Source organism: Myxine glutinosa, chromosome 14, assembly GCF_964187855.1.
Source record: "Myxine glutinosa chromosome 14, kmMyxGlut1.1, whole genome shotgun sequence".
Classification (NCBI taxonomy): domain Eukaryota; kingdom Metazoa; phylum Chordata; class Myxini; order Myxiniformes; family Myxinidae; genus Myxine; species Myxine glutinosa.
This window is the reverse complement of record NC_136274.1, coordinates 12,429,818-12,455,458: the sequence shown is the minus strand read 5'-3', so window position 1 is coordinate 12,455,458 and position 25,641 is coordinate 12,429,818. Positions and strand designations below refer to the sequence as shown.

Genomic DNA, 25,641 nt, shown 5'->3' with positions numbered 1-25,641 from the left:
TTTGTGTTTTGATTGTGGAAAGTTTTTTTTCAGCAATCTTTGAAGAAAACTGTGCATTATTGTGTTTTTCAGGACCTGGTGAATGCAAGTTCAAATTACAACTCAACTACGGTGCACTACCTCTTTAGGCGTCTTATCAGGCGTCTCTTCCACCATGATTTCGGCTTTGTGTTAAAGACGGCAAGTGGTGCTTTTGTACAGCAAGGATGGCCAATGACACCTGCATTTAAGGTCAATGCTGTACACTATTACGTGGCAGATGTACACACCGAGGACTTCACTGACCCTGACACCAGCAAGCGTATCAGCCGCTGGGTGAACCGAGTCAGCAAGGGCCGACTACAAGATGCCATACAACGACTCGATCCACACACTATCCTCCTCTTGCTGAACTGTGTTTACTTCAAAGGCAGGAACAATAACTTTCATCGCTGGCACTCACATCCTGTTATAAAACTTTTGTTTTTATAGGTAGTTTGCAAGGACACCTTGGTCCTTCTGGAAACGACATCAAACATTACAACTGTTTTACACATTCCTGGGGACACAGAGTTTTTTGTTCTTATAAAAAGGAAAGTTTTGTAACTAATTTATACTTGTGCAGTACAATTGGTGCCAGGGGTTGCCCTGTTTAGCATTTCCATCTGAGCACGTCGCTCATGATGTTGGGATCCCCGGTTCAAATCGAATAATATTGTGTCGATGTGCACATTTCCACTCATGTCCTTGTAATTAATGCAAAATTAAAGTTATGTCTCCTAACATCCGAATTAAACATGTTTAGATACAACTTCCACCATGAGCTTTACATTAATGTTTAAAAATATATTTTAAAAACATGATTTTAACCACAGTGAATAACAGATGACTCCATGCCATTCATTCCATGACAGTAAGTGGTTAAATCTACATGACGTCACAAAATGTTTGTTGCCTCAGGACAATGGGAAATGCAGTTCCCAAAGAAGAACACAGCACTACAAATATTCTGGTTGAACAAAAAGTCGACCATTGAGGTTCCCATGATGCAGGTGAAGGGAGCCTTCCCAGCCACAACAGACAACCGACTGGCCTGCGAAGTGGTGCAGCTGCCGTTCCATGGTGACGTTAGCATGTTCATTGCTGTGCCACATGAGCTCTCCACCGGCCTCGCAGACCTTGAGAAAAGACTTTCTTCCACTGTGTTGGAACGCTGGCTCAAAGAAATGAGCAACATGTAAGTCTGAAACTAATGGCTTCTCAAACACACGGCACTGAGCAAAGGTTAGGCATACAGAAGTTAACAAACAAGTTATATAAAACGAAGGTTTGGATCATTCTTCATAAGGAACCAAGAACCACCTTTGGAGGCCATTTTTCCCCGCAGAGCAGGGGTTGGCCTTTTTCGGGAACCCTGGCCCCCTTTTTGAAGCAATGTTTCATGGCCGGATGCCCTTCCTGCCGCCAACCCTGTTAGTCGCCTCTTGCAACACACAGGGAATTACCAGTGAGCTGGTACTCAATTTGCCGACCTCGGAAGGATGACAGGCTGAGTCAACCCCCCTGGTGTTAATTCAGCGATCGACCAGGATTCGAACCCAGGATCCTAGGATCCCAAGCTGGCACCCTAACCGCTAAGCCAACACCAGGGAAATTTCCTTGCATTCCTCTTCATAAGGAATGCAAGGACATTTTCTGTCATTCTCTCTTCAACATTAGCATGCTGTACGATTGTACATGACATTTGTGCTCGCAAGCGAAATGCAACAAGGTACATGTGTGCTTATTTGGTGAATATCAGCACTGCATGAAGACGAGTGTGGCTCGTCCTTGAAGGTAAATGTTCAGGAGTAAGTAAAGCAATATAGTTCCATAGAATGTAAACTTATTTGTAAAAGTGAGAATAACTATTTAATTATAGAAATTGTTTGTGAAAAGTTTGAAGTATCAGAGCCAATCACGGAACTTCAATAGTCAAGCCACAGCCCCTGTAAATAAACTAGAATGTCACTTGGTAGAGCGCATACCTCCGCCAGGCTGAACAGATTACGCTTTATATCCAAGAGATAGGCCCGATCTGGATCGGACCTTAACTAAAATCAAATCGGCTTGTTCTTTGTAACTACCCAACCCATCCACCAATTTTTGTAATAATCCAGCCACAACATTTTGAAATATCATGCTATACAGTAAACCCTTTTGAATCGCGGGTTTGAATGTTGCGGGTTTTGACCAATCGTAGGCAACCTCTTATGTACCGACTTAGTTATCATGGGGTTTAATTTCGACCAATCGTGGTATTTAAGCTGAGTTGTGACAGTTATGTTGCACAAGAGCCTTTTGTTGTTGTTGTTTTTTGCACCATTAAAAACGATGCTGAAGCGTAAAGCAATGGAGAAAAAAAGCGATTGTTGTTAACAGCCATTTCGACTCCGTTTTCCTCAAAGATAAGAGCTCCCAGTCGTTTTTGGCGATTTCCTACTGTGTATTTTGCTGCGTCTGTATTTACTGTGTTCTTCGAGTTCAGTTTTGTTTTAAAATTGGGGAAATTTGTGAGTATTCATCGGAATTTTCATACTGGGTTATTTGAGGCCAACCTGCTCCCTTGTGTCCACAATCGTATTTATTGGTCCTTCTCTGTATCTACCTACCTTCAGTCTCATAATTTTCACACCTTATTTCCTCCTCCCTCAATTCCTCCCAACTACACACCCTGTTTAATGTCTTAAATATTATATATATATATATATATATATATATATATATATATATATATATATATATATATATATATATATATATATATATATATATATATATATATATAGTATATATATATATATATATATATATATATACAGTATATATATATATATATATCTATATATATATGAATGAATGAATGAATGAATGAATGATCGTTTTAAGGCCATTTTTCCCCGCTAGAGTGGGGGTTGGCCTTGCAGGCCCCATTACCTCATGGGGCCCTGTTTGAGGCAATGTTTTTTTTTATGGCCGGATGCCCTTCCTGACGCCAACCCTTAGTCGCCTCTTACGATGCGCAGGGATACGGTGTACCTATTCTAAATCGGGGTACACACCGGATCATTCATCCCAGCAAGCTGGTACTCAATTTGCCGACCTCGGAAGGATGACAGGCTGAGTCAACCACCCTGGTGTTAATTCAGCGATCGACCGGGATTCGAACTCAGGATCCTAATCTAGCCTAACCCTAACCGCTAAGCCAACATATATATATATATATATATATATATATATATATATATATATATATATATATCCTCGGAAGGATGACAGGCTGAGTCGATATATATATATATATACAGGCGATATATATATATATATATATGTATACAGGCGATATATATATATATATATATATATATATATATATATATTGTTGCGGATATGGGATTTGGCCTCCATCCATATCCGCTTGTAAATATTCCCCTATTTCCCCAATACCCCCCAACTATCCCCAATCCCCCATTCCCTAGTCCCATTGTCTGTAAACAACACTCTGTAGAACCGACCTTCCCCTTCTTCCCCCATTAAATGTCGTGCCCAGGTCCACCGCATCTCACGTAGACAACTTTCGGACATCTTGCTAGTTATTCTTAGTCTATGTCAGTTAAGGACTCGTTTCCATTAATTCTGACTCTTCGTTGCACCAGAATGTGATTGTATGGCACCAATAGTGAGTTTAGGACCTCCCCATACCTCCTCCCATCTTCCCCATGAAACAATAACAACAACAACAACTACAACCACAGCGGGGGCGGCGCGGCCGCGGTGCGGGGAGTGTGCGTCCTCACACCGGCTTGGTTAGCCGCCATTGCCATGTGCGCCCACGGGGTTACCACGAAGGGGCTGGCTGTCAGCTCCTCGTCAAGGGCGGAGCCTGGTAACCCCCGCACCCAATAAGAAGCAACGGGCCGATTCCATCTGGGGCGGAGCTAACGAGCCGAGGGCGTGTCACTCCCCGCCGGATATACGCAGCCACTTACCGGACGTGACGTCAGATGCGCCCCCAGCTTGGAGAAAGAACGTCACCTTCCAACGCTGACGTTGAGAGAGACCTCCCGCATCTCTGGACCGGACCGTGTGGATCCTGCCCCTGAGCCAAGGTGCACCTTGAGCTATCAACTACCTGCCCCTCCTTGCCATCAATCCCGGTGTGAGTCAGTTTTGTCCTGTTTATCTGTGGTCTGTCGGGGCTAATATAAGACCGTGTTTAAGTGCCCACCTTACTATGCTGTACCTCTGGTCGGTGTAATCTAACGTTCCGATATATTATAACCTCCTCCGGAGGTCTTGAGAACTGTACCCTTGGTGTCGTGTCATTTTAACCCAGCCGTTGTGTCCTTTTCCTCAATTGATTTAGCGTAGCGCGACTCGGCCAACGTTCGAGTATAATCGGGTAAACTGTGCAGACGCGGCCATACCAAACCGCTCGGTAAACTAACATCCACAACCGCGTCTGTAACAATATATACATATATATATATATATATATATACAAACAAATTCCACCTCACCACACACAATCATGTTTTATCTCTCCCTCCCCTCCCCCCCCCCCCCATCATCCCCCCATCTTCCTCCATCATGCAATTTTACCTTTCTCTCCCCACTCTGTTCGTGAAGTATTCACCATACTCCTTCACAATCTCTTTTTACTCAAACCTGCTTTCACCTAACCTTCAAATAAAAATAAAGAACTAATAATAATAATAACAATAAAGGAGTCCCTCCTACCGTACTAACCAATTGCTTAAAAACACCTCCACGTTCCTTCAAGCTACGCTCCACTTGGCCTGTAAATCTGGTTTTATTTCCTTCTTTTTCCTCCTTTTTCAACTTCTGTCTGCAATTTTCGTCCTCATAGTCTCCCTGCCCTCATTTTGGTAAATACCCAGACAGTCCTCACCGTTTGTTTTAAAATGTTTCAACTTTCTTTTGCTGCTGTTTGTTGGGTTTGTTGATCTGGAGAAAGCATTCGATAGGGTTCCACGTGAAGTAGTGACATGGGCATTGAGGAAGTTAGGAGTGGAGCAATGGTTGATCAGTAGTGATGGCAATGTACAAAAGAGCACGCACAGCTGTAAGGACGAAGGACGGGAACAGTGGTGAGTTTGAGGTGAAGGTTGGAGTGCATCAGCGGTCGGTACTAAGTCCACTACTATTTGTAGCTGTGATGGAGGTGCTGGCTCGGAACGTAAAGGAGGGTTTACCGTGGGAGTTGTTGTATGCAGATGATCTGGTGTTGATTGCGGAAAGTATGGATGGACAGAAGGAAAAGATGCGAATGTATGGAGACAAAAGGTCTGAAGGTGAATATCCCAAAAACGATGGTGATGGCAAGTGGTAAAGCATGTGGTGAGGTGGAAAGAACTGGGAAGTGGCCGTGTGCTGTGTGCAGGAAGGGTGTCGGAGTGAACTCCATTCAATGTACAATGTGCGCTGAGTGTGTTTTTTTTTTTTGTTTTTTTTTTGTATACAAGATCGAGGCTCGTGAAAGAGCGAACATTAATCACACAGAAAGACAAACAGACACACAAAACAAATAACATCGGGAGCGGTAGACAAGATGGGGAGAGAGGGGGAAGGACACAAACACAACATTTGAGAGCAGGGACCGAGAGACATGGAGACATCGAGAGAACTGTGGGAGGGAGAGGGCTTTGGGGGGGAGGCATGGGGAGGGGGGGGGGGGGGGTGGGAGAGGTATAAAACATATGGACACTGCCAAGACTTCCAGGAAAGAAGTTGGAATTTCAAACAAGGTGGATCTGGGGTGAATTAGTGGGGGTAGAAAAGATCAAGGTTTTGGATGGGGGAAGATAAGAGATGGTGGTGAACAGCTGTTTTGAAGACCTGGAGGGAGGAGTGTGATTGAAGTGAGTGTGGGAGTTTGTTCCAGAGGCGGGAGAAAAGAGGAATGAAAGAGTGAAGGTGAGCAGAGAGCCGAGATTTCGGCAGTTTAACCATCAGAGGGTGGCTGGCAGATCTTGTGCGACCTGTAGGAATATTTGGGGGACAGAGCACAGAGAGAGCTGGGGGAGCAAGGCCGGAGAGGAGTCGGTAGAAGACAGAAAGACCACCTACCTGCCTGCGGTGAGTGAGTGAAAGGCCCTCAGAGATAGCTTCATCGCGGGAGATTCCAATGATTCTGAAAGCTTTGGATTCAACAGCGTGAAGCCGAGCCAGGTGTGAGGCAGGAGCACCAGCCCATAGGGGAGAACAGTATTCCATTGAGCTGCGGATGAAAGCCTTGTATGTGGTGAGGAGCTCAGGTGTGCCGAGGAAGGACTTCGCACGACGGAGGATGCCCAGTCGGCGACTGGCTTTGGAGGCCAGCTTGGAAATGTGGTTTTCCCAAGAAAGATCATGGCAGATGGTGAGACCCAAAAGCTTGAGCGACAGAACTTCTTGGAGAGGATTGTTGAGAAAGTAGATGGGAGGGTTGTCCAGTCGATCTTTTCGGAGAGACATAGTAAGAGTGTGAGATTTGTCAGGATTGAAAGACATGTTCCACATGTTTGACCAGTCTGTGATTTTGTCGAGGTCTTCAGAGAGTGAGGAGGCTGCAGACTGCCGATCTGAGGGAAGAGGAATGGAGCGGCAGAGAGTGGAGTCATCAGCAAAGAGATACAGAGGATTTTCCAGAGAGTCGGAGAGATCATTGATAAAGACCAGAAAAAGCACAGGGCCCAGCACACTGCCTTGGGGAACTCCAGCCTGAACGGGAAGGGGAGATGAGAGAAATCCATTCAGGGCCACACGTTGACTACGACCAGAGAGGAAGTCCGCAAGCCATGCATGGAGATTTCCATGGATACCATAGGAGGAGAGTTTGGTGAGCAGAGCTGGGTGCCAGACCGTATCGAAGGCACGTGATATGTCAAGGGAGACAGCTCTGATTTCCTGTTTGGCATTGAGGACCTCCATCCATTGTTGAGACAGCAGAAGCAGCATGTCCAGAGTAGAGTGACCTGGTCTGAAACCAAATTGATGATCAGAGATCAAGCCATTGGAGAAGAGGAAAGATTTCATATCCGAAGCAATGATGGATTCCATGACTTTGCTGATAATTGGGAGCAGGCTGATTGGTCTGTAGTTGCAAGGATCTGTTTTTGCACCTTTTTGTGTAAAGCGGTAATGTTTGCTGATTTCCAGGATGCTGGCAGATGACCTTGAGCAAAAGATAGGGTGAAAAGAACAGAGAGAGGGTGAGATAGAGCGGCAGAGCAGGATTTTAGGACCCGTGGGCTGATGCCATCTGGTCCAGTTGCAGAATCAGAGTCGAGGTTTGACAAAAACTCCTCCACCTTGTCAGGAGAGAAGGTCACAGAGTCCAGGAGCAGTTCGGTTCGACTGGGAAAGGTGGGAACAGAGAGAGATTGGTTTGGGACTAAGGATTTTGAGGCAAACACAGAGTTGAGGCATTCGGCTTTGTCACGTGCGATGTCAACTGTGTGGCCATTTGAGGTAAGGGAGGGGATGGAGGGGGAACAAACACCAGAAACGGATTTGACCAGACGCCACCAGGATTTGGAGGAAGGAGACAGGTTTGAGAGTTCATTCTTGAGTGAGGAGAGATAGTGCTTCCTGGCACTCCTGAGGGTAGACACACACTTGTTCCGAGCTTGGTGGAAGGAACTGAGATTTCCTTCAGTTGGATTAGCCTTCCAAGAGGCAAAGGCAAGTTGTTTCAGGGCAACTGCCTCACCACAAGATTCAGTGTACCATGGACGGGAGGAAGGGTAAGACAACTGAAGGCGAGATGGGATAAATCTGTGCATGAGAGAGATCAGTTTGCTTTGGAAGAATTCCCAGGAAGAATTGATGTCAGAGGCAGTGGAGATGGGAGACCAATCCAGACGATTGATGGCTGCTTGAAGACCGTCCCAGTCGGCCTGAGTGAAATGCCAGACTCGTCGGCGCTGAGGAGGCTCTCTGAGAATGGCCAGAGAGATGTCCACTTTGACAAGCACATGATCAGAAGAACCGATTGGAGCAGAAGAAGAGCAGCAGACATTAGCAGGGAAGTTAGTCATAACCAAGTCTAGAAGAGAAGATACTCCATTGGCTGAGATCCGGGTCGGGAAATTGACAGATTGTGTCAATCCCAGTGAGTCACAGAAGTCCTTTGCTGAGGTGCCATGACTGGTGAGAGAGGAACCCACACCCAACCAGGTGGCATGATGACAATTGAAGTCACCACATATGAGGAAGAGAGAGTTGGGATGAGTGGATAGAAGTTGGTCCATGTTGTCAGACAGTGAAATGTAGATGGAGTCATCACTGTTTGGGGGATGGTACAGAACACATATGAACAAAAGGTGGGAGCGGAGAGGAAGCCGAAGCCAGAGGTACTCCTGGGGGTGAGGAGGAGAGAGGGCAGTGCAAGGAGAGTGAGGAAGAGAGTTTTTGATAAAGATAGCCACACCACCACCAGGCCGAGGCTCAGGTCTATCATACCGGAGGAGGGAGTAACCAGGAAGAGATATTAAGGAATCAGAGACATCTTGAAGGAGGAAAGTCTCTGTTAAGCAGATCAAGTCTGGATTGTCAGAAGCAACCTGTATGGAGAGATCAGTCAGGTTTGAACGAAGGCCCCGGATGTTTGAGGTCCATACCGTTAATGAAGAGAGAGGGGGAGCATCGGGTACAGGACAGGGGAGGGGAGGAGTAGGGTAAGATGAAGGATGAGAGGGGGAGGTAGGGAGAGCAGTTGTTAGTGTGTCAGCGATTGCAGAAGAGTTCCAAAAAAGGGAAGGATGAGGAGGATGAAAGGTTTGAAGGTGAAGGGATGAGGCACAGAGAGGGGTTGTTTGAGGGGGGGCAGAGGAAAGAAGAAGGTTGGGGGGAGTGGAGGTATGAGATAGAAGGGAGACGAAGTGGGGAGGAGGCAGCTTTGAGGAGGAGGGGGGAGGAGGGAGAATTGGAGAGGAATGGTATGGGGGGAGATTTGAATGGGAGGGGTTGGGGGGGAGTTTTGAAGGGGAGGAGTGAGGGGGGAGTTTAGGAGGGGAAGGGCAAGGGGGGAGTTCAGGAGTGGAAGGGCAAGGGGGGAGTTCAGGAGTGGAGGGGTAGGGGGGGGAGTTTAAGAGTGGCGGGGCAAGGGGGGAGTTTAGGAGTGTAGGTGCAAGGGGAGGGATTTGGATGGGAGGGGCAAGAGGGGAGTTTAGAAAGTGGATGATTAATGAAAGACGAACATTGAAAACAAATTGGGTTTGTTGTGATTTTCAAGTTAGCAATCCGGTTCAGAATGATGGAGGAGGGATGGAATGAATGTGAATTTAGACCATGTAGTGAGGGAGACGTATAAGATATTGAATTTATTTTTTTTGAGGTGGAATGAGTTGGAGAGCAAATTGAGAAAAGCCTTTTAAATAGGAAGAAAAACAGCGTGTTGTAAAACACCACTGAGTAAAACACTGAAGGGGAAAGGTTATACATATTTAAATAATATTTAAACAGAACCGTGAACAATCTTATGTGCACAAAAATACCAACGGGGGAAGAGCCGAGAGGGACCACCACGAGTCACGTGAAGGGCAAACGGTGGATGGCGAAATGTAGTGGTTCATCAAAAATGTAGTGGTTTGAGAGGGTCATTAACCAGTGTGGCAGCTACATTCAAGTGTAAGGTGTGCACAGAGGGAGCTGCAGATGGAGGAAATGTTGAGTTGGATCTTGGAGATGGCGTGAAGCTGGAAGGTGTGAAAACATTTTGTTACTGAGGAGACATGCTGAATGGAGAAGGTGGATCAGACTCGGCAACCATTGCTAGAGTGAGATGTGCATGGAAGAAGTTTCGGGAACTGAGTGGCGTGCTGACGAGGAGGGGAGTGTCGTTAAAGCTGAAGGGAAAGGTGTATGCTGCATGTGTGAGAAGTGTTGTGATTTATGGGAGCGAGACATGGGTAATGAAAGTAGAGCAGCAACTAAGGCTGGAAAGGGTGGAAATGCGAATGGTTCGATGGATGTGCGGAGTATCGTTGAGAGAGAGGAAGACAAATGATGAATTGCGAAAGATGATGGGAATAGAGCCTGTGATTGATGCTGTGAAGAGAAACAGTTTGGGATGGTTTGGTCATGTGTTGAGGAAGGATGAAAGTGACTGGTTGAGAAGAGTGATGGAAATGAATGTAGAAGGAAGTAGAGGATGGGGAAGACCGAGAAAGACTTGGCTAAAGATGGTTGAAGAAGAAATGCGGGCAAGGGGGTTAACAAGGGGAGATGCAGAAAATTAGGGCAAAATGGAGAAGACTGTCATGGGGACCGCAAGGCTAACCCCCGCTCTTGCAGGGAAAATGGCCTTAAAATGCCTGTTGTTGTTGTGTTGTTTCTTTTGCTGCTGTGTTGCATTCTCTCTTATACAGTCATGTGAAAAAGTAAGTACAACCCAAGTAAACTTTTGACTTTTTCAACATATTTCAACATACAGCTATTTGATCTTTATTTCAACAATATTGATAGATAAAGGTGATATTAAAGCGTGGTGTTAGGCACGCTACTTGTAAGCAAGGAGGAAGCGGACAACGCGGTAATTTGTAAGAGTCTTTATTCAAGAGGTCACTAACACTGAGCTGCTCAGGGCTGCGCGCCCCGTGTATATCGTGAGGCCACACCTCTCTCCCGGGCGTGGCCCACCCCCACTTGGTGTGCAGGGTGATGTCACCACGTCAGTGCTTTCGTGTCCGCCACACGCGCCCCCCCAGAATCCCCGCGCACCTGAAAGGTCAGTTTGCGGGGCAAACGGATGACCCGGCCGAAGTGCCCCCTGGCGACTGGCGGCGTCTGGGATGCAGGGATGCCATCTGGGATGCCTCCGGCTGCCCCTGGGATGGGTGCAGAACCAGGGGGCGGCGTGGCGGCCGGGCTGGGCGGTGCCGGGGGTCCGCCCGCAGGGGGGCGGCCCCGACGCGGGGGTCGGGCCACCGGCGGTGGATGGTCGACGTCGAGGTGGGCCGGCTTGAGGCGGTCCACAGAAACACGGTCAGGAGTACCGCCAATGTCCAGGGTGAAGTGCTTCACCCTGGTCTCCAGCACGCGGAAAGGCCCGTCGTACGGGGGCCGCAGTGGTGTCCGATGGGCATCGTGGCGGACGAAGACGTACTCCGCCGTGCGAAGCTCCGGGGCGACGTGCGTCGGTGGGTGCCCGTGGCGTGCCGTCGGCACCGGGTCGAACCACTGGGCGGTCTCCTGCAGAGCGGAGCGCTGCTGTGCCGCGGACCATGGTGCCGTGGAGTCGGGGAGGAACTCGCCCGGCACCCGCAGCGGTTGCCCGAAGACCAACTCCGCCGCGGATGTGCGCAGGTCCTCCTTGGGCGCCGTCCGGAGGCCCAGCAGGACCCAGGGGAGCCTGCCGACCCAGCCGCCGTCGCGGAGGGTGGCCCTTAGCGCGGCCTTCAATGAGCGGTGAAATCGCACACACAGGCCATTAGCCTGGGGGTGGTAGGCCGTGGTTCGGTGCAGCCGGACCCCGAGCCCCTGCGCGACCGCCCCCCAGAGCTCCGAGGTGAACTGGGGGCCGCGGTCGGACGATATGTCTGAGGGGGCACCGAACCGGGCGACCCAGGTGGCGATGAAAGCCTGCGTGACGTCCGCCGCCGTCGTCGACGCCAAGGGCACGGCCTCCGGCCACCGGGTGGTGCAGTCCACCATGGTGAGGACGTGGGTGAAAGCCTGCGAGGGGGGGCAGAGGTCCCACCAGGTCCACATGAACGTGGTCAAACCGGCATTCCGGCACCGTAAACGGGGCCAACGGGGCCTGGGTGTGCCGGTGCACCTTGGCGCGCTGGCACGCGAGGCATGTCGTGGCCCAGCCACGGACGGCCTTCTGGAGGCCATGCCAGACGAATTTGTCGGCGATCAACCTTTGGGAGGCCCTCGTGCCCGGGTGGGACAGGCCGTGGATGGCGTCAAACACCTGGCGCTGCCAGCCCGCAGGCACGATGGGGCGAGGCCGCCCGAGGGAGACGTCGCACAAGAGGGCCGCGCCCGCGCCGTCGAACGGCACCTCGGTGACGCGGAGGCCCGTGACGGCGGTCCGCAAGGCCTGGACGTCGGGGTCAGCGGCCTGGTCCGCTGCCATCCGGGCATAGTCGATGCTGAGGTGGACTGCGTGGGCGACGGCCCGGGAAAGGCAATCCGCCACCGGGTTGTCCTTCCCCGCGACGTGCCTGATGTCCGTCGTGTACTCGGACACGGCCGAGAGGTGACGCTGCTGCCGGGCCGACCACGGCTCTGTGACCTTGCGCATCGCGAAGACCAGCGGCTTGTGGTTGACGAAGGCCGTGAACGCACGGCCCTCGAGCAGATGGCGGAAGTGCCTGACCGCCAAGTGAAGCCCGAGCAACTCGCGGTCGAAGGTACTGTAACGGCGTTCGGGCGGGCGAAGCTGCCGGCTAAAGAATGCCAGCGGTTGCCAAGCTCCACGCACCCATTGCTCGTGCACCGCGCCCACCGCGTAGTCCGAGGCGTCGGTGGTGAGGGTGATCGGCGCATCGGGCGCTGGGTGCGCGAGCATGGTGGCGTTAGCCAAGGCGAGCTTCGCGCCCGTGAATGCCGCGTCCATCTGCTCGGTCCAGGTGACGTCGCCTTTGCCCGACTTACCTCGGAGAGCTTTGTGCAGAGGGCGCAGGAGCTGGGCGATACGGGGCAGGAACCGATGGTAAAAGTTCACCATGCCCAGGAACTCCTGCAGCCCCCTGATCGTGCGGGGGCGCGGAAACCCCTTCACCGCCTCCACCTTGGCCGGCAAGGGGACGGCTCCGTGCCTGGTGACGCGGTGCCCCAGAAAATCGAGTTCGGCGAAGCCGAACCGGCACTTTGCGGGGTTCACAATCAGGCCATGCTGGCCCAGGTTTTCGAAGAGCGTGCGGAGGTGGTGTAGGTGCTCTTCGCGGGACGCGCTGGCGACGAGGATATCGTCCAGGTAGACGTATACAAAATCCAAGTCGCGCAGGACGCTGTCCATCAGCCGCTGGAACGCCTGAGCCGCATTCTTCAGACCGAAGGGCATCCGCAGGAATTCGAAGAGTCCGAACGGCGTGATGACCGCCGTCTTCGGGACGTCCTCCGGCCTGACGGGGACCTGATGGTAACCGCGTATGAGGTCCACCTTCGAGAAGAAGGACATGCCCGCCAAACGGGCGGAAAAGTCCTGAATGTGGGGGACGGGGTAGCGGTCGGGGGTGGTGGCGTCAATGAGACGGCGATAGTCCCCGCACGGTCGCCATCCCCCGCCGGGCTTCGGCACGATGTGCAGCGGCGAAGCCCAAGCACTCTCCGAGCGCCGAACGATGCCGAGTCGCTCCAGGGTAGCGAACTCCGCTTTTGCTACCGCCAGCTTCGTCGGCTCGAGGCGGCGTGCCCGGGCGTAGACCGGTGGCCCGACGGTGGGGATGTGATGGGCCACCCCGTGCTTGACGGCCCCAGCCGAGAAGGTGGGCCGCGTGAGGGCCGGGAAGCCGGCGAGGAGGCGGGTGAATTCGTCCGCTGCCGGAAGCGTATAGATCAACGTGGCCGGAACCGAACCGTTCGGCAAGCCGCTTGGCAAGCCGCTCGGTGAGCCGCTCAGTGGGCTGCTCGACGAGCTGGGCAGCGCACAAGCGAGCGAGCTGAACGTCTCGGCCTGGACAAGACGTCTGTGCTTTACGTCGACCAGGAGCCCATTTGCGCACAGGAAGTCCGCGCCAAGCAATGCCATGGGCACGTCGGCGGTGACGAACGACCATCGGAAAACCTGCCCTCCGAACCGCAGAGAGAGGCAGCGTTTTCCGTACGTACGGATGGGCGTCCCGTTTGCGGCAAGCAGCGCGGGGCCCCCGCCCGTGGCGTGCTTGTCCGACGTACCGGCAGGAACGACACTCACCTGCGCTCCTGTGTCGCACAGGTAACGGCACCCGGATAAGGTGTCCGTGATGAACAGCAGGCTGTTTGAACGGCCCGCGCTCATTGCCACTATCGAGCGCCGGCCCGGGCATTTCCAGACCTGTCGAAGGAGCATGGCGGATGACACTGTCGAGCCTCGTGGCCGAACCTGGCGTGGAACCGGCACCAGGTGGTGGAGCTGGAGGAGCGCGGCTGGCTCCACCAGGCCGGTGGAGCCGGCGGTTTTCCCCGCGGTGACGGTTTTCGCCGCGGCGGTGGGCGGGGCGTGGCAGCAGCCACGAGGTGCGTATCAGCATGCTGTGTATGCTGTGGAAGCTGATGCTGTGGATCAGCATTGGCCTCGGGATCCACGAGGTGGGCCCCACCGACTCTCGCCCGCGTGTCCGAAGCCGCGAAGTACCTGTCCGCCTCGGCGGCCAATGCTCGGGGTTCCGTTAGCACGGTCCCGGCCAACGCGAGGCGTACCTGTGCTGGAAGTTGGCGACGGAAAAGCGCCCGGAATAGAGAACCAGGGGCTTCGTCGCCCAACAGTGACAGCATATGGTCCATTCGGACCGACGGGCGCGTGTCGCCGAGCTCGGGGAGATCCAGGAGGCGGTCGGCCCGTGCGTCCTCCGTGAGGTCGAACGTGGCTAGGAGCAGCCGCTTGAGTGCCTCGTACTTGTGGCCGTCCGGTGGGTGGTGAAGGACGGACACAACTCGAGCGGCCGTGCCGGGCCCGAGGGAGGCGACGACGTGGCAGTAGCGCGTGTCGTCGTCGGTGAGGCGCCGAAGCTGAAACTGGGCTTCGGCTTGGACGAACCAAACTTCGGCCTGGGCCTCCCAAAATTCGGGAAGTTTAACCGACATCGCGTTGTTGGCCATGGCAATGGCGTCGTGTTTGGAAGGATCGCTACGGCAGATCCAACGTCGAGGGTCACCAGTAAAGCGCGGTGTTACGCACGCTACTTGTAAGCAAGGAGGAAGCGGACAACGCGGTAATTTGTAAGAGTCTTTATTCAAGAGCTCACTGTAACACTGAGCTGCTTAGGGCTGCGCGCCCCGTGTATATCGTGAGGCCACGCCTCTCTCCCGGGCGTGGCCCACCCCCACTTGGTGTGCGGGGTGATGTCACCACGTCAGTGCTTTCGTGTCCGCCACAATATAATATAACAAATATCATGAAACATTTACATTTTGTTGTCCTTTGTATAATTTAAATACACACAAATGCAAATTTCGGATGTGGAAAAAGTAAGTACACCCCTACATTTATCACTACTTCAAATACCTAAAATTAGAATCAGGTGCACCAGCTCAGGTGCAAATGATTAAAACATCGTTAGAGAGGATCTTGGAGGAACCTGTCTTATTTAAACCTCAGACATTTCGTTTGGTTTGCTCTTTGTTGTTGAAGTGTGCGGCGTCACCATGCCTAAATCAAAAGAGCTCTCTGAGGCCTTCAGAAAGAAGGTTATAAGTGCCTACGAGTCTGGGAAGGGATTAAAAAAGATCTCCAAACAATTTGAAATCAATCATTCGACTGTCCAGAAGATCATCTACAAATGGAGAAGATTCCAAACAACTGCCAACTTGTTCAGGCCAGGCCGCCCCAGCAAATTCAGCCCGAGAGCAGACCACAAGATGCTGGAAGAAGTCTCTATGAACCCCAGAATGTCATCACGGGACCTACAGGTAGCTCTTGCCACTGTTGATGTCAAAGTGCACGAGTCTACCATTAGAAAGAGGCTGCACAAATTTGATCTACATGGGAGGTGTGTCAGGAGGAAACCTTTGCTGTCCAGAAAGAACATCAGGGCAAGACTCAAGTTTGCCAATGAACACCTCGGCAAAGACCAGCACTTCTGGAACAATGTGCTCTGGACAGATGAGTCAAAGGTAGAGCTATTTGGCCACAGTACCAGAAGACATGTTTGGCGAAAACCAAAGACAGCATTTGACCACAAGAACCTGATACCAACTGTAAAGGATGGTGGTGGAAATATTATGGTTTGGGACAGCTTTGCTGCATCAGGGCCTGGGCAGCTCACCATCATAGAATCCACTATGAATTCTTCATTGTACCAGAGGGTGCTTGAGGATAACGTGAGGCCATCTGTCGGAGAGTTGAAGCTCAACCGAAGGTGGACCTTGCAACATGACAATGACCCTAAACATACCAGTAAATCCAACAAGGAATGGCTGAAAAGAAAGAAATGGAGGTTTCTGGAATGGCCAAGTCAAAGCCCGGATCGAAATCCCATCAAGATGTTGTGGGGGGATTTGAAACGAGCTGTGCATGCAAGAAACCCCTCAAACATCGCACAGCTGAAAGAATTCTGCATGGAGGAGTGGGCAAAAATTTCTCCCAGTCGATGTCAGAGACTGGTAGACAGTTATAAGAAACACCTCCTTGAGGTTGTTTCTGCCAAAGGGGGCAATACCACCTATTGGAGCCAAGGGTGTACTTACTTTTTCCACATGCGAAATTTGCATTTATGTTTATTTAAATTATACAATGGACTACAAGATGTAAATGTTTCATGATATTTGTTATATTATATCACCTTTATCTAGCAATGCTGTTGAAATGAAGATCAAATAGCTGTATGTTGAAATATGTTGAAAAAGTCAAAACTTTACATGGGGTGTACTTACTTTTTCACGTGACTGTATTACAACTCACTCTTCTTCCTTTTCAAAAGACTGTTTTCAAATCGCTCTTTCAATCATTCCGAATCTAAAAATTAAATCTCTTACTTCCTTTCTCCAATCTCTAAGCTGCCTTTATTCCACCCCTCCTCGGATGTTTTCAAACGTATCTCTGACTTGAACATATCAAAATCCCCAGCTTGCAATGGATGTTTGTATTTCATTAATCGTTCCTTTTGTCTATCCTCAGTGTCAATCCCTTCCCTGTCTGTTCACTACTCTACTTCTACTTGCCTGTATCCTAGAAACCCTATCCCTTACCAGCGTCCCACTCCATGTCCCCTCTCTCTACTCCCTCCAACCTACCCCCATTCCAACATTACTAACCAGGGTGAGATCATATCATGAGAAATACATATCTGCAATATGAAAGCTAAATGTTGAACGATTTTTGAAATATCGCATACACAAAAGTACATGAACGGATGATGTCGTGAGATCATATCATATCAATGTCGTCGTCCCCCCCCCGTCCCCCCGTATCTGACCTTGTCGGAGGGTCGGGGGACAAAGAGCTCATTTTAATGTCGCATGTCTCCGACCTTTTTGGAGGGGTGGGGGACAAATGATGTTGTTGTAAGTGACAACGTTGACATCGTTACCCTAACTAACCTAAACTAACCCTAACGCCAACCGACATACACGACTCAAACTAGCCCACCCAATCTTCGTTCTTTATGAACGACATACAAGCTAATCAATACAACAACAACAACATGCATTTTAAAGGCCATTTTCCCTGCTAGAGCGGGGGTTAGCCTTGCGGTCCCCATGACAATCTTCTCCATTTTGCCCTATTTTCTGCATCTCTCCTTGTTAATCCCCTTGCCCACATTTCTTCTTCCACCATCTTTAGCCAAGTCTTTCTCGGTCTTCCCCGTCTTCTACTTCCTTCTACATTCATTTCCATCACTCTTCTCAACCAGTCACTTTCATCCTTCCTCAACACATGACCAAACCATCTCAACCTGTTCCTCTTCACAGCATCAATCACAGGCTCTATTCCCATCATCTTTCGCAATTCATCATTTGTCTTCCTCTCTCTCAACGATACTCCGCACACCCGTCGAACCATTCGCATTTCCACCCTTTCCAACCTTCGTTGCTGCTCTACGTTCATTACCCATGTCTCGCTCCCATAAATCATAACACTTCTCACACATGCAGCATACACCTTTCCCCTCAGTTTCAACGACACACCCCTCATCATCAGCACGCCACTCAGTTCCCGAAACTTCTTCCATGCACATCTCACTTGAGCAACCGTTGCCGAGTCTGATCCACCTTCTCCATTCAGCATGTCTCCGAGGTAGCAAAATGTTTTCACACCTTCCAGCTTCACGCCGTCTCCAAGATCCAACTCAACATTTCCTCCATCTGCAGCTCCCTCTGTGCACACCTTACATTTGAATGTAGCTGCCACACTGGTTAATGACCCTCTCAGACCACTACATTTTTGATGAACCCACTCAGCGCACATTGTACACTGAATGGAGTTCACTCCAACACCCTTCCTACACACAGCACAGGGCCACTTCCCAGTTCTTTCCACCTCACCACATGCTTTACCACTTGCCATCACCTTCGTCTTTCCGATATTCACCTTCAGACCTTTTGTCTCCATACATTCCTTCCACGTGTTCATCTTTTCCTTCAGTCCATCCATACTGTCCGCAATCAACACCAGATCATCTGCATACAACAACTCCCACGGTAAACCCTCCTTTATGTTCTGAGCCAGCACCTCCATCACAGCTACAAATAGTAGTGGACTTAGTACCGACCCCTGATGCACTCCCACCTTCACCTCAAACTCACCACTGTTTCTGTCCTTCGTCCTTACAGCTGTGCGTGCTCTTTTGTACATTGCCATCACTACTCTGATCAACCATTCCTCCACTCCTAACTTCCTCAATGCCCATGTCAATACTTTGCGTGGAACCCGATCGAATGCTTTCTCCAGATCAACAAACCCAAGAAACAACTTCTTCCTCTTCTCCATGTACTTCTCCTGCAACTGCCTAACAATGAAAAGCGCGTCTGTCGTTCCTCTTCCTGGCATGAATCCAAACTGCATTTCGTCGATGTTCACTTTCTTCCTTATCCTCCTCTCCAACACCCTTTCCAATACCTTCATTCCATGCTCCAATAACTTTATCGCTCGGTACGAGCCACACTCCAGAGGGTCACCTTTCCCCTTGTATAGAGGGACGAGGGTACTCAGTTCCCAATCCACTGGAATGCGGCCTTCTTTCACCACCAGATTACAGATCTCTGTCATTCTCTTCACACCCCAACTTCCTGCTGCCTTCAACATATCTCCCACAACTCCCGTCGGCCCTCCCGCTTTTCTACCCTTCAAGCTAATCTTGCTAATCTTGCTAATACAAGCTAATCAATGGCGATGTATAATGGATTTGTTCCCCTCTTCTTGAGTGATGTAAAGCCTAACAATGTATAAAGTGGTGATGCAAGGTGGGGCCTAATTACCTTTGCCACCAAAGGTTTACTTATGTTTTTACCCGTTTGCCTGTCTGTCTGTGTGCAAGATATCTCAAAAGGTTGTGGACGGATTCAGCCAAAACTTGGTGGACAGATTGGGTGTGTGACAAGGACAAATCAATTAGATTTTTGTAAAGATCCGGATCTAGATACGAGAACATATAAAGTGATTCTTCACCATTTATGAGCTGAAAAAACAATCGAGATTAAAAAAAAAACAAATGATGGAAACGACAAAATTAGTCAAATACAGTCATGCTGTTTGTGGGGGCGAGGGATCTCAACTGAACATATTCCTGATCCCTCTGACAGATCAAGACAAGTGGTTATTCCAAAATTCCATGTGCACAAGAAGTACAACCTCGAGAAGCATTTACATGAACTCGGAATAAAAGACTTGTTTGAACAACCCGCCAACCTTTTGGGAATCTCCAGCAATCCCGAGCTGCGAGTAGACACAGTGAGTACAAGTTTCGATCCTTGTAATGTGCACCTCCTAATGAATAGTGGGTTAAAATCCAAAATAATAACACAGGAGATCCTTGCAATGTGCACCTCCTAATGAATAGTGGGTTAAAATCCAAAATAATAACACAGGGGATCCTTGTAATGTGCACCTCACTAATGAATAGTGGGTTAAAATCCAAAATAATAACACAGGAGATCCTTGTAATGTGCACCTCCTAATGAATAGTGGGTTAAAATCCAAAATAATAACACAGGAGATCCTTGTAATGTGCACCTCCTAATGAATAGTGGGTTAAAATCCAAAATAATAACACAGGAGATCCTTGTAATGTGCACCTCCTAATGAATAGTGGGTTAAAATCCAAAATAATAACACAGAAGGGATAACAATTGGCTCGTGTAAACAATTGTATCCACAAAAAAGCCCATCTCTTCCTTTGCTTCCCTCCTTTGTTCCTACATTTAAGATCCTGCACCAGGGATCTATCACGGTGGATGAGGAAGGAAGTGCGGCCGCAGCCGTCACCTCGGTTGGATTTACACCGCTCACTACACAGGAAAGGTTCCTGGCCGACCGACCCTTCGTTTTCGCCATTTACGATCATCCCACGATGAGCCTGCTTTTTGTCGGCCGAGTCACCAACCCACTCAAACCGTGAACTTCTAGCAAGTGTGGACCCCTACCCTCAAAATGTACCCTCTACACGTCTTACAAAACGGTGCCATGCATTCACGTTATGCTGTGCAACATGAATAGATGGCAAAATATTAACACAATCATATATACAATGCTTTCTTGTTGATACGTTCTAGTTTAATAAACTCACCACAGCGATGACTGGGATAAGAACGCCCAGGTTACCCGCACTGCTTGAAGCCTGGAAGTAAAACAGATATTATTATAATCGGTGCACTCAATACAATGTGGCATCATGTAGTAAAGTTTCATACTACGTCACGTGACATTATAAAGCAATTTTTTTTATCTATTCGGTGTCGGTGTATTAGAAAAGAAAATTTATCGGTGCATAGAAAATATTCACATTATACAGACTTGGCATTTAATATGGAATATTTTTTCTTTCTTGACTTGGGTTTAGTTTCTGAACTCGGTATATCAATCTGGTGAGTTTCTTTTACGCTTCAGTGATTTATTTGTTAAAAGAACCATGTCACTGATTGTCTGTCGCAGCAAGAAGTCAATAACAGGATTATATCACAGGTGGCATGACAAAATGTACAGACAGGCACATTTGACGATTGGCTTCACAATCGGGTATATAAGGGTTGTTGCGTTCTGTATTAGTGGAAAACAACTGCTGCACATCTACAAAGGTTATTGCCGCTTCCCCTGGAGATGGTCCGTCAACTTGACAATGCTGTTTGTCATTTAGTGGTGGCTTTACGAAATTCCGGCATGAAACAGCGTGCTATTGCTCGGCAGTATGGCATCACTCAAGGTCAGGTGTCAAAGATCCTGAAACGAAATGCTCAGAGGGGTGTCCCTACTCCAATACCGAGGTCAGGACGTCCCCACAGAACCACAAGGAGGGATGATCGCCAGCTGCACCGGTTAGTCCGCAATGGCCGTACCAAGTCAGCTAATCGGCTTAGGTCTGAGTGGCAGCAACTGACAAATGTGCCTGTATCCAGAAGGCTAGTCAACCAACGACTGGTTCAAGCAGGCTATCGTGCCAGGCGTCCCCTGAGAAAGCCACGTCTGACCAGACAACACCGCCAGCGCCGATTGCAGTGGGCCAGAGAGCACCGTCAATGGCAGCCAGGACACTGGAATCACGTGATCTTCAGTGACAAGTCTAGATTTCTGGTCTATCGTCAATATGGCCACGTCCGAGTGCACAGACAAGTGCATGAAGCCTACAACGAAGATTGTATAGTGCCAAGAGTCCAAGCTGGAGGTGGTGGGGTGACCATTTGGGCTGCTTTTCATGCAGGGGGCAAAACTGACCTGGCTGTTCTGAATGGAAACCTGAACCAGTTCAAGCACAGGGCCATTCTGGAAGAAACATTGCTTCAATTTGTTCGTGCAGCCTTTCGAGGAAACTTTGTCTTCCAAGATGACAATGCACGGCCTCATCGTGCTCGCATGATCCAACACTTTCTTGCTGACCGTGGTGTAGAGCATATGGAGTGGCCTGCCATGTCCCCGGATATGAATCCGATAGAGAACTTGTGGGCAGAATTAACACGTCAAATCGATAACTTGGACCAGCAGCCCGCCTCTGTGCGTGAATTGCAGCAGGCTATTGTAACTGCACGGCAAGCGATTCCTGTCCAAACCTTGGCAAATCTCGTGAACAGCATGCCTCAACGTCTACGTGCTCTCCTGAATGCTCGGGGTTACACGAAGTACTGAACTGTAATTTTACTGTCCGTAATCCCAGTCGTAATTCAACTTTTGTTTTTGTTTTAAAAAAAATTGGGCTAATGTGCAAAATAAAGAGATACTTCTGGAAAACGCACAGAAGTTTAACACAGTACTGTCCGTGAATTGAGTTCAATATCAGTTTACATCACTTTCAAGGATCAATTTATTTGCTTCGAAATGTCAAATGTGGTTTTTGTTTCTTTTAAAGGTCACATTAACAAAATCTAGAATAATTTCAACATAATTCCAATTAACTTTTGGTTCTAAGTCATCTTGAAAAGTAAGTTCACCCCCACAAAAAAATATTCCATATTAAATGCCAAGTCTGTACAAGTAATTATATTATACCTCTCCCTCCATTATATTATGTCTTCTAAATCCGTCCATTATCTCTCCCTCCATATCTCATTATACAATACCTCTCCAACCTCCCCCCCCAAGCCCTCTCACTCCCACAGATCTCTCGATGTCCCTGCTCTCAAATGTTGTGTTTGTGTCCTTCCCCCTCTCTCCCCATCTTGTCTACCGCTCCCCTTATTATATGTTGTATGTGTGGTCTTTGACTTTTTGTGTGATTAATGTTCGCTCTTTCACGAGCCTCGATCTTGTATACAAAAAAGAAAAAAGAAAAAAAAAAGACAGCAGAAATGAATGATATGTTGGCCTCAAGACGGACTTCAAGGCCAACGTGCAAGCACTAAAAACCTAGCCCAGATTCTGAATTACCCACACCCAAAATGTGGGGCCTCTAGATGTGGTTCAGCCGTGAAAGGTTAACGTACAAACACACACACACAAACACTTGAAAATATGTATATCTTATTATAATGGAGCCAACGTATATGGTTATGTATGTATATTTGTGACCAAAAGGTCTTCTTCTTCAAATTTTATTTCGACCCTTCAGACTGCTGAGACCCCTTAGACTTTTGAAAACCCTTTAAGTTCCCCCAAGACCATTAATAGCACAAAGGCACCAATGACCAAAAAAGACCCAAAAGGACGTGAAGACCCAAAAGGACGCAAAGACCCAAAAGACCACAAAGACCCAAAAGACCACAAAGACCCAAAAGATCCAAAAGACCCCTAAGATCCTTTGAACCCATTAGACCAGCTTGGATCCTTGACCATTTAGACGTTAGAGCTTTACACCACTTGGACCTTTTTAGATTAAAAATACATTACGAATAAATAATATCAGCAATATTACAAATACATTTGTACAAAATAAATGTTTGTGTTATGATTGGTTTAAATTAGAACAACACAGAAACTCAAGTTCCATCCCCCTCTCTCCCCACCTCTTATCTCCCCATAAAGCACCATCTCTTATCTTCCCCCATCCAAAACCTTGATCTTTTCTACCCTCGCTAATTCACCCCAGACACACTTTTTCGAAATTCGAACTTCTTTCCTGGAAGTCCTTGCAGTGTCCATATGTTTTATACCTCTCCCACCTCCCCCCAAGCCCTCTCCCTCCCACAGATCTCTCGATGTCCCTGCTCTCAAATGTTGTGTTTGTGTCCTTCCCCCTCTCTCCCCATCTTGTCTACCGCTCCCCTTATTTTGTGTTTTATGTGTCGGTTTGACTTTTTGTGTGATTAATGTTAGCTCTTTCACAAGCCTCGATCTTGTACCAAAAAAAATATTATAAAAAAAAAAGTTCAGACAGGTCATTATCCTCAGTTAAAACAAGCCCATGCCTCTGCAGCAACGTGTGGTGAGGCGAGCGTAGCGAGCCAATCCACGCTAGTAGTTTAGAAAAAGTACAAATTAATATAGGATGTGGGATTTGAACCTGAAAATTCACAGCATTATGTGACAAATATCAAGAATGGCAAACCAATAAAAAAACCTAAACTTTAAAAATAAAATAAAATAACAACAGTTTATCACGGTGACAAACACATGGGAGATGCATTCAACTACTTTGGTTGAAGATGTGAAAGGCATGGAAAGGCTCAATGAGAAGGTTCAACAGGATTAAAGAGAAGAGATGTTTAAAAATCACAATAAAGAAAGAAATGAAGGAACAAAGAAGACGTTAGCAGCAAAACATAAGCCAACACTGAGAACATAATGCAAAGATTGAGATCCATTGATCACCTTCAGGGTAGGACCCTTGTCACTGGCTCTCTCACTCGCCCGTTTTCCCTCCAGGCCCAACTGGACAAACAGCTCCAACAGGTTCATCAGTAGTTCATCGAGCATGTTCTCACCCTGAAGGTTTGCCGCGATGTTGGCGAGAGCATTGATCACTGCCAGAGAGCAGTGCCTGTCGGGTCACACACAGCCGTGTCCATGAAATAAAAAGGTAGGATTCGATATCTCAGACTTAATGACCTCATGTTTGAATTTTCTGCTTCCGATATGATTCCGAGTGCAATAAAAGTGTCAAGTAAATGCCATTATTGAGCAATGCCAACAGGGGGCATGCAACATGAATCGTGCCATCTCTTGAGAGATACATTAGGCCACATCTCCTTATTTATGGACAAAGCCTTTGTGCAGGTATATTGGCACAGATTTCACCACCGAAGTCCACCATGAGGGAAAACTAAATTGCATTTGAATATGACTAGCATTATGAACCAAAGGGATTTTTACCCCTTGCGCAAGTATGTTTTTATTCAAGTTTCTTGAAAGATCTCGTAAAAAAGCACAAGACCAAAATAAAAATGAAAAAGTCATAAAATTCCCACCAGACTTGGGATAACCTCCACCCAGTACACACCTGTAACCATGATCCCTTTGGTCTTTTGTCGATGAATAGACCAACGAGCTGGCCTGCACACTGATCTGCTGGAAGAGGTTCAGGACCTCCTGGTAAATGCCTTGCTGTAATAAAATAAAATAACAACAAACAAAAAACTTTAATTTCACCAACCCTTACTTTTAGACATCACGAACAGTCCCCACGCCACAAATTAAAGCACCACGTTGATTCTCATACAAGTCACGTTTTACTTACAGAGCCTGTGATAACCATGCAGCCGAGCTGGTCTATGATGAGGATGTCCAGAGGTGAAGGAGGACGGCAGAACCTCTGCTGGAGGATCTGCAGGATTGACTCCATTGTTCGCGGAGTCTCTCGCAATGACACGGCGATGTGTCCAAGGGCCCGGATGGTATGCTCATGAATCAACTGTCTATCTCTGCACCGTGCCCAATAAAATGCATCCCATAAGAACACTGCCGAACTGCAATCTCCAAGTGCACAAACACTTAGCTACTTTCATCGATATTATGAAAACACAAAGTGTCATCCACACTTACCTCTCATTTTCCTGAGACTTGTACAACCAATTAGACAATGTGGCCAAAAAAGCTTCCACTAACACCGAATCTTCTGTGACTCCCACTTTAAGTGCCCTAAAAGGAAAACAAACAAACCAAGAATGCGTAAATAACCAGGTGATGAGAAGCAGATAAAAACTATAACGGCACTTGGTAGAGCGCATACCTCCGCCAGGCTGCACAGTTTATGTTTTGTATCCCACTGATGGGCCTGAACCAAAATTGAACCAAAATTCTGGAATTGAACCTGAACCAAAATATAATCGGCGTGTTGTTGTCACCTAACCAACTCCTCCACTATGTTTCATCCAAATCCATCCATAACTTTTTGAGATATCGTGACATGTATCGGTTTTAGCTCTATCTCTCAATGGTGAAGAATCACT

General features: G+C 48.4%; 2 protein-coding genes across 2 annotated transcripts in view; one reads left to right on the top strand and one right to left on the bottom strand.

The window, feature by feature from the left end:
• SERPIND1 (serpin family D member 1) overlaps positions 1–20,558 on the top strand; it is a 35,835-nt gene extending 15,277 nt beyond the window's left edge. The window contains exons 5-8 of the mRNA XM_068135198.2: positions 73–409; positions 940–1,216; positions 19,414–19,561; positions 20,037–20,558. Coding sequence (XP_067991299.2) covers positions 73–409; positions 940–1,216; positions 19,414–19,561; positions 20,037–20,228 — 954 coding nt within the window. The 3' untranslated portion in view covers positions 20,229–20,558. The remainder of the gene's footprint in view (positions 1–72; positions 410–939; positions 1,217–19,413; positions 19,562–20,036) is intronic.
• The window catches only part of PI4KA (phosphatidylinositol 4-kinase alpha), a 261,370-nt gene that overhangs the window by 184,631 nt on the left and 51,098 nt on the right, over positions 1–25,641 (bottom strand). Inside the window, exons 16-20 of the mRNA XM_068135196.2 lie at positions 25,235–25,330; positions 24,930–25,113; positions 24,693–24,796; positions 24,065–24,233; positions 20,397–20,447 (exon numbers count right to left, since the gene is read on the bottom strand). Coding sequence (XP_067991297.2) covers positions 20,397–20,447; positions 24,065–24,233; positions 24,693–24,796; positions 24,930–25,113; positions 25,235–25,330 — 604 coding nt within the window. The remainder of the gene's footprint in view (positions 1–20,396; positions 20,448–24,064; positions 24,234–24,692; positions 24,797–24,929; positions 25,114–25,234; positions 25,331–25,641) is intronic.